The sequence below is a fragment of the Anolis carolinensis genome, chromosome 2 (assembly GCF_035594765.1).
Source record: "Anolis carolinensis isolate JA03-04 chromosome 2, rAnoCar3.1.pri, whole genome shotgun sequence".
Lineage (NCBI taxonomy): Eukaryota > Metazoa > Chordata > Lepidosauria > Squamata > Dactyloidae > Anolis > Anolis carolinensis.
In genome coordinates, this window is record NC_085842.1 from 157,575,392 (window position 1) to 157,584,030 (window position 8,639).

An 8,639-nucleotide genomic window follows, 5' to 3' on the forward strand; every position below is an offset into this window, starting at 1 on the left:
ATGTTTAGTATAAAATGCCATAGCATCATATATATAGGAAATAAATGTACATTAGATAAAAGGTAAAAGGTTTTCCCCTGACGTTGAGTCCAGTCATGTCTGACTCTGGGGGTTGGTGCTCATCTCCATTTCTAAGCTGAAGAGCCGGCGTTGTCCGTAGACACCTCCAAGGTCATGTGGTCAGCATGACTGCATGGAGCGCCGTTACCTTCCCGCCGGAGCGGTACCTATTGATCTACTCACATTGGCATGTTTTTGAACTGCTAAATTGGCAGGAGCTGGAGCTAACAGCGGGCGTTCACGCCACTCCCGGGGATTGAACCTGGGACCTTTCAGTCTCCAGCTCAGTGCTTTAACGCACTTCGCCACCGGGGCTCCTGTACATGTACATTACATGTGAAAAATCCAATCTCAAAAATGGCACCTAATACCAAAGCATCATATACAGTACTGTATATGAAAATAAATTTACATTAGGTTGCTGTGAGTTTTCCGGGCTGTATGGTCATGTTCCAGAAGCATTCTTTGAAATCCACAAGCATATTGAGAATTTCAACAGAAAGGGGGAAACCATGAAAATGAACAAAATCTGGCTATCAGTATTAAAAAGCTCTAAAATCAGGACAGTAAATAAAGAACAAGACTCTGAAAACAGGAATTCCAGATAAGAAACAATCAGGGCCAGCTAACAGCTCCCAACAAAGGATTCCCCCAGTAAGGAAGCAGACAGAACTTGAAGCTGAAAGGCTATTTGATGCAAATCAAGGTTGCCAACTGCAACATTCACACTTGCCTCAAACAGACAATAATTCTTTTTCCCATCCTAGACATTATTCCACAGATATATAAACCCCACTTGCCTAGTTTCCAACAGACCTCACAACCTCTGAGGATGCCTGCCATAGATGCAGGCAAAAGGTCAGGAAAGAATGCTTCTGGAACATAGCCATACAGCCCGGAAAACTCACAGCCTTCGACAACAAATTTACATTACGTGTGAAAAATCAAATCTCATAAATATCACCCAATACGATTGCATCACGTACAGTATACATATATAGGCACCCTTTGTGACTTCTGACCCATCCTGCGTTAAAAACAAAAACAAAAAGGCAAGGTCAAGTAAATGGCTCAATGAATGAAAGTTTCAGTGTCAGGTACTGAAGGGATCTGTAGAGAAGGCTGGGAACGAATGAATGGCAGGAGAATGGCTTGATCTTGGGGCAAAGGACAATAGGGCACCAGGCGCGAAGATGTCAAAGAAACGTGCCTGCCACCTTGAAATTGAGACGATGACGATTGCTCAAAAAAAAGGGGGGGGGTCTCTTTTCTGGTGATAGAAAGAGGGCTGATTCCTGATGGAAAGGGAGTAATAAATGTGGGCACTGCTGGTGGGGCCAAGGAGGAGACTTAGATACAAGACGTGCAGTTTTAAGGACCCCTTCCTCCCATCTTCGGTCCCCATAGAAGGCAGGGTGGGGAGGGGGGCCGGCGTCCCTCCGATGCCCATCACCTTCCTTCCCTTTTCCCCTTCCCTAAGGTCTCCAGCCCCTACCTCTCCCCATTCTCCTAACAGGCCGGCCGAGCTCCTGAAAGGCCTCCCCGATGGCAATCCGGCCAGGCGCAGCAGGCCCAATCCAGGCCTACCTTCTTGTAGTTCTTGCCCAGCCAGACCCGCGCGCTGTCGAACTGGCTGACGGTGTCCGAGGCCTCGTAGTACTTGACGTTGGGGCCGCCGTCCTTCTTCCGCACCGCCATTTTCGCAGCAGCAGCAGCAGCGCCGCCGCCGGCCTGGGCCGCGCCGCCTTCGTCTCTGGACGCCGCTTCGGCCGAAGAAGCAGGAGACGCGCAGCGCCCTCTGCCGGGCCAGGCCCTCCCGCGCGCCCAAGCCTTCGCTCCCTCCCTCGCCCAGGCGCGGCCCTCGAGCACAGCGACCCCTGTTGGCCCCGATGCGCCGGCTCGCCTGAACTAGCCTGAGCCCGCGTGCGCCCTAGCCGTGGAAAAGAGTAATTACCAAGAGACCCGGGTAGCAAGCCGGCCAAGGCAGGAGGGCCAGGATGCATGTGTGCTGTGGAGGCAATTATTATTATTATCATCATCTTCATTTCTATCCCGCTCTTCTCACCCCGTAGGGGACTCAGAGCGGCATACAATATACATTTAGGCAAAAATTCAATGCCTCATTATACAAAGAAAATAAAAAAACATAAAATAATAGAAACAATAAACATATAAACACAATTTAAAACCATTGATATATTAAAACTTAAAACAGCATCTAGATACACCCTACTAGCCCCCCTCCCCCTCCCCATCATGATCTTAAGGTATTCTTTGGCTGTCTTGGATGGTGCTGGGTGACTGAGCCCATGCCAGCATCCTCCTTTTATGTCCCAGCCTCTGGAGGCAGCAGGTGTTTCTGCTGGGCCTTGCTTCAGCCAGGTAGTCAGGGCCTGAGTCTGCAAGGAGCCAGGCACCAGGAGCTGAGGTCAAAGGCAGCCTGTAGCAGACAAACACTGCCCTTTCCATGGCAATGCAGTTTGGTCCCACTTGAACTGTCATAGCTTAATGTTGAGGAATATTGGAAGCTGTATTTCGTTACCCCCCCCCCCCAGTAATCATCCTCATCACCATCTTACATGGAGCCTCCAGTGGTGCAAGGGGTTAAACCAAGCATGGGCAAACTTCGGCCCTCCAGGTGTTTTGGACTCCAACTCCCACAATACCTGGAGAGCCAAAGTTTGCTCATGCCTGAGTTAAACTCTTGTGCTGGTAGGACTGCTGACCAACAGGTTGGTGGTTCAAATCCAGAGAGAGTGGGTGAGCTCCCATCTGTCAGCTCCAGCTGCCCATGCTGGGACATGAGAGAAGCCTCCCACAAGGATAGTAAAACATCAAATATTTGGGTGTCCCCTGGGCAATATCCTTGCAGACAGCCAATTCTCTCACACCAGAAGCGACTTGCAGTTTCTCAAGTCACTCCTGGCGTAAAAAAATCATACATTTTATTTATTACCCGCCTTCCCTCGCTGGAGGATGGGAATTTATTTATTTATTTATTGCACTTATATACCACTTTTCCCACCCCTAGTAAAGATAAAGGTTTTCCCCTCACATGAAGTCTAGTCATGTCTGACTCTGGGGGTTGGTGCTCATCTCCATTGCTAAGCCGAAGAGCCTCATTGTCCAAAGACACCTCCAAGGTCATGTGGCTGGCATGACTGCATGGAGCGCTGTTAACTTCCTGCTGAAGCAGTACCAATTGATCTACTCACATTTGCATGTTTTCGAACTGCTAGGTTGGCACTCAGAGTGGTTCCCAACATAATCAGTGGCAACATTTAATGCATTACATATATAAAACATCACTTATCAAGCAACAAGAACAATAAATTAAAACATTAAAATTATAAAACTATAAAACAACAGTCAGACACAATGCATAAAACATTTAGGCCTTGCAACAATCCCGAGGTTATCTTTAACTACTTCCATATTTCCATGTTTCTGTCATTCACCAAATGCCTTTTTAAATAACCAGGTCTTAAGTTGTTTCCTAGAAGTTAGGAAGGAGAGGGCCAATCTGATCTCCCAGTGGAGGGAGTTCATCAGCTGAGGGGCCACCACCGAGAAGGCCTCGTCCCTTGTCCCCACCAATCGCACCGGCAAAGGCAGCGGGACAGAGAGCAGGCCCTCTCCAGTAGATTTTATGTTCTAACTTGCTCATAGGGGTGATGCATTAGGACAGGCAAGCCGGACCGGAAATTCAACAAAAATAAAAATAAAAATACAATAAATTACTAAATTCCATAGCTAAAACACACACACACATATACTGTATATGAAAACCTATACCAAACACAGCTACAGAATTGACACATGGCAATAGAATGCAAATTAAAACTCATGATTGAAAGTTGACTAGGTAGGCCTGCTGAAAGAGATGGGTCTTCAGATGCATTTTAAATTCTGACACCTTGTTTATTTGTTGGATCTCACTCTTCTGGCAGTCATGGGGAAGCCAATTAAAATATTATCTGGGTTACAGTTGCCAGTCAGGTTCTGGTTGGTTCAAGGACGTGTCTTCCAGAGAAGCTAAATGACCTAAGGAGCAGATTGTACAGGAGAAAGCGATCCTGTAGGTAACCTGGACCCAAACCATGTAGGGCTTTAAAGGTCAAAACCAACCCCTTGTACTTTGCCCGGAAACTAGTTGGCTGCCAGTGGATAGACTTTAGGATAGGTGTAATATGTTCACTCCTAGATGTTTCTGTAACCTGTCTGGCTGCCATGTTTTCAACTATTAGGAATTTCTGAACTTGGTACAAGAGGTAACCCAATGTACAGTGCTAATGCAGTACTCTGTATTAGAGAAGACTGAAGACTTTGTAAAGCTACAGCTCCCATAATTCCATAGCACTGACCACTGGCTGTTAAAGTGGTGTCAAACTATGTTTAATGCTATAGTGCAGGTGCATTCAGAGTCTTCCTTATCTGAAATGCTTTGGGACTGCAAGTGTTTGGGTCTTTTCTTTCTTTTGGATTTTGGAATAACAATTCTTGTACATGATGAGATAGCATGTAGATGGGACCAAAGTCTAAACACTAAATTCATTGATGTTCCATCCACACCTTGTTATAAAATTACCTTCAGATTATGTGTATATGATATGTTTTTGACAATTTTGTACCCAAAACTTTGTGTACACTGAACCATCAGAAAGCAAAGGTGTCAGGAGTCCAGCCATCCAAGGGGACAATTTTAAAATATTTCAGATAAGGGATGCTCAACCTATCATTGGTGGTGAAGTATAAATACAGTAGTCACGATTATGGGTGACCACTCCAGTCTGATTCTCTTCCAGAAGTAGAAGCTTGGTGGCGGGTCTATGACTAAAGACCTATTGTGGATGTTCTCTCGCAATGAGGATATACATTTCCAGGTGGAAGGCATTCCCAATAAGGGTTGGCTTGATGTGCGCTTCCTCTTGACACATTTCTCCCTTTCACCCTCTATATGTGCTTCTTTGAAATCCACAGGACTGTTAGTAATAGCTGACCTCAAGTTAAACACTCAAGTGCCCTGACTTCCAAGTTCTTGGTGTTTATTCCATCTTTTTTTAATGCAAGCTTTGAGCCCATCTTTAAATCTCTTTTGTGTTCACAGACATTTTATTTTCTGTTCTTGAGTTGAGAGTAAAGCAATGCTCTGAGAGACTGATGGGAAGCAGTTTGGTCCCAGTGAAACAAAGCAATTTAAAACGGCTGCGGATAGTGAGATCCAAGCTGTGGATAGCGAAAGCTGAAGCGAAGATACCGAATTCTGATACTCAGATACTGGTACCGGTGACAGGCTGTCCTTTAGGTGCCTGTGGAGACGAAGAAGCCTGATGTTCCCGAATAAATCTCACCAAGTTGAAGAAGCCACTGATTTATTTTATTCAGTCAGCTGAAAGTGATGCCAGCTCGCAGTTACTGTCAGAGTATTTGCAACGCAGCAGTAGTTGGATGGAAGCAGTGGAGCGCAGAACGAAGAGACATTCATTGACGTTGGTAAAACTATTTACAAAGTTTTACTGTATCAACACAAACAGACTAACAGACAACAAATGAACACAGGACTCAAACTCTAGGCAGACAGAACTCAACTCCTAGGCAGACAGAACTCGACTGAATTGACGGAATCAGTATGCACAAACACTTGTGTCTGGATACTCCCTAGTTCCAGCCACACATCAAGGTCATCATAGCTTCTTGGCAATTAACTCTTTCCACACTATGGTACATCTGGATGATGCAATCAGTTGCAATACAAGCATGGCACAAATTGCATTTAAACACGATCAATACACAAATCCCACATTAACAGTTACTGTATCTACCAAAGCAAGCTGAGATACCATTACAGTGAAAAACAGACATTTTTATACAGCACAGTTTGAAATTCCTGTTCCCACACAGCTAGACCTGGCTTGGCCATGATTTGCTAAGCTCTGATGACATCAGGGAAGATTCCCCACAGAGGCGGGACTGTGGCACCTGCCAGCCAATAGGGATGCATTCCTTGCCTCCAATGCAGATGGAGCACTCTCCAATGGCTGAAGAGAGGCTGGACGGAAATATCAGACAAAGACACAGTTTTCTGAGTGGATTACATTGTCTCAACTCTGGGACAAACCATGAGGGGCTATCAAGTCCCATGCGTTTTATTGTCCTGATAATGGTTGTCATGAACCCTGATTGCACAGATCTGGTGACTCTGTACCAGTGTCCTTTATAATACAAAAGCAGCATATTGTTCAAAATTATGATATTATGAATCCATTCCTGGGAAAAGGGGAAAGGAGGAAAGGAGGGCATGATCTCCTCCCCATTGGGAACTGCCATTCCAGAGTGTCTTTTGAAATGTCCAAGTGGATGTACAAGGGTGAATCAACTCCGAAGCTTGTTGTGTTTTGAACAGCCGGTGGTGTGGATCACAGATGATAAGTGATTGAGTCCTTTGTAAATGAGTTATGACCAGGAAAACTGCTGGAAGGAATTCCCAGGTCAAGGAATGCTGATGAAAGGTCACCAAGGTCGTGTTGAGTGGCTTCAGTCTGCAAATTTTTATAGCAGTGGTTCTCAACCTGTGGGTCCCCAGTTGTTTTGGCCTTCAACTCCCAGAAATCCTAACAGCTGGTAAACTGGCTGAGATTTCTGGGGGTTGTAGGCCAAAAACACCTGGGGACCCACAGGTAGAGAACCACTGTTTTATAGCAAAGTATAAAATATAGAAATATTAATGAAACACACATAAGGACCTGTCAATCACAGAGACCCAGTATCCGTGGGGCGAGGTAGGCGCATACAGAGGGGATCCATGAGTGCTGAGGGGGACCCGACGACTGTGGAGACCCTGTGCATCCATGGGAGAAGCTAGAGTATCACGGGGTCACTAGGGGAAAGGTGAAGAAGCAAGCAAGACATTAGGTAAAGGTAAAGGCTTCCCCTGACATTACGTCTAGTTGTGTTCAACTCTGGGGGTTGGTGCTCATCTCCATTTCTAAGTCAAAGAGCCGGTGTTGTCCGTAGACGCCTCCAAGGTCATGCGGCCAGCATGAGTGCATGGAGCGCCGTTACCTTTCCACCGCAGTGGTACCTATTGATCTACTCACATTTGCATGTTTTCAAACTCCCCGGATTCAAAACACCAACCTTTCAGTCAGCAAGTTCAGCAGCTCAGCGGTTTAACCCACTGCGCCACGGAGGGCTCCAGCAAGACATTAAATGTACTGTATACAAAAAAGGGGGAGAAATGCAGGGTCTGTGGATCTTGGGGCTCCCATGGTGGCTGGAGGGTGGCTAAGGGGTTCTGGGAAGGTCAAGGGTGGTTAGTTGGGAGAAAGGGGAGAGAATGAGCCTCATTCCATTTGCCACGGAGGCCTTGTGGGCTCCTCCGAACCTTCACAAAAATTTTTGATAAAAAACAAAAGCCATGGTTATCTGTGGAACTCTCCGCTACGGTTCTAACTTTCCCAGTGTAATCACCAGGGCCTGCCATGAAATCGTGAGACAATATCACTCCAAGAAACACCTGTTATTTTTCAACCTGTCCTTGAATTCTGAGGCAGTTCTTCATGCCTGAGTGTAGAACAGGAATGGGCGAACTTGGGCCCTCCCTCAAGGTGTTTTGGACTTCCAACTCCCACCATTCCTAACAGTCTCAGGCCCTTTCCTTTTCCTCCTCAGACGCTGCGGCTGAGGGGGGAAAGGAAAGGGCCTGAGACTTAAGGAATGGTGGGAGTTGAAGTCCAAAACACCCTGAGAGAAGGCCCAAGTTCGTCCATGCCTGGGGTAGAATAAAGGTGAGGTCAAGGAGAAGATGAGGAAAGAAAATGGAGTCCCTGTTGTTGTTGTTGTCCTGATTGTTGCTGATGCTTGGAAAAGAGAGGGAGAAGAACACTTAAGAGTGGGGGAGGGAAGGAGGAGGTGGTGTCCCCCTCCATCTCCTTCTCATGAGAGAGAATATATACGTCTGAGGCGTTTCTCCTCCTCCTTCTTCTTTCTGTCTCCCACGTTCAAAAAAGGGGGAGGGAATTGCCCAACCGCGGGGCGGCTCTCTCTAGCTGAAGCTCCGCGAAGGCTTGGCCCGAGCGTCACGGTGGCCGAGTGGTTAAGGCGTTGGACTCGAAATCCAATGGGGTTTCCCCGCACAGGTTCGAATCCTGTTCGTGACGGCGCCCTCGTTTTTGTGGGGAGGGCGGGAAAAAAAAGAGCCGCCTCCTTTTAACGGGCGCCGCTGCGAACGCGGGCCGCAGGGGAAGCCGTTAAACGGCGGAGAGGGAGAATGCCGGGCGAAGGAAGGAAGCCTGGGCTGCGGGGAGGCGTCAAGCCCGCCAGTCGCTTCGGGAAGGAAGGAGAGGAGGCGATTGGCGGGCCCGCCCTCGAAGGCGGAGTCCGAGGCCCTGAATGAAGCAGGCGAGAGGGGGCTCCGTGGCTCAGGGGTGGAAGAGGAGCACCCCAATCCGATGGAGGCCGAGGCCGCGCGCCTGTAAAGGCCCTTGGCCGTTGGGATGCCTTTGCCTGAGGCAGACAGCCACCATGTCAGACTACACAGAGAAGCCATTGAAATCCACAAGCACGTGAACAATTTCAAC

General features: G+C 47.4%; 1 protein-coding gene and 1 non-coding gene across 9 annotated transcripts in view; one reads left to right on the forward strand and one right to left on the reverse strand.

Annotated features, from left to right (window-relative positions):
- Positions 1 to 1,843, reverse strand: part of smarcc2 (SWI/SNF related, matrix associated, actin dependent regulator of chromatin subfamily c member 2) — a 32,639-nt gene extending 30,796 nt beyond the window's left edge. For 5 of the 8 annotated variants that reach the window (XM_062970930.1, XM_062970928.1, XM_062970926.1 and 2 more), the window contains exon 1: positions 1,648 to 1,842. In XM_062970930.1, the coding sequence (XP_062827000.1) occupies positions 1,648 to 1,758 (111 nt within the window). In that variant the 5' untranslated portion in view covers positions 1,759 to 1,842. Of the gene's footprint in view, positions 1 to 1,647 lie in introns of all 8 variants that reach the window. The other 3 variants (XM_062970931.1, XM_062970927.1, XM_062970924.1) reach the window with 2 other exon arrangements.
- A 6,294-nt stretch (positions 1,844 to 8,137) lies between these two features.
- trnas-cga (transfer RNA serine (anticodon CGA)) lies at positions 8,138 to 8,219 on the forward strand. The gene has a single exon. It is a non-coding gene; the product is annotated as a tRNA-Ser (tRNA).
- Positions 8,220 to 8,639: the final 420 nt, after the last annotated feature.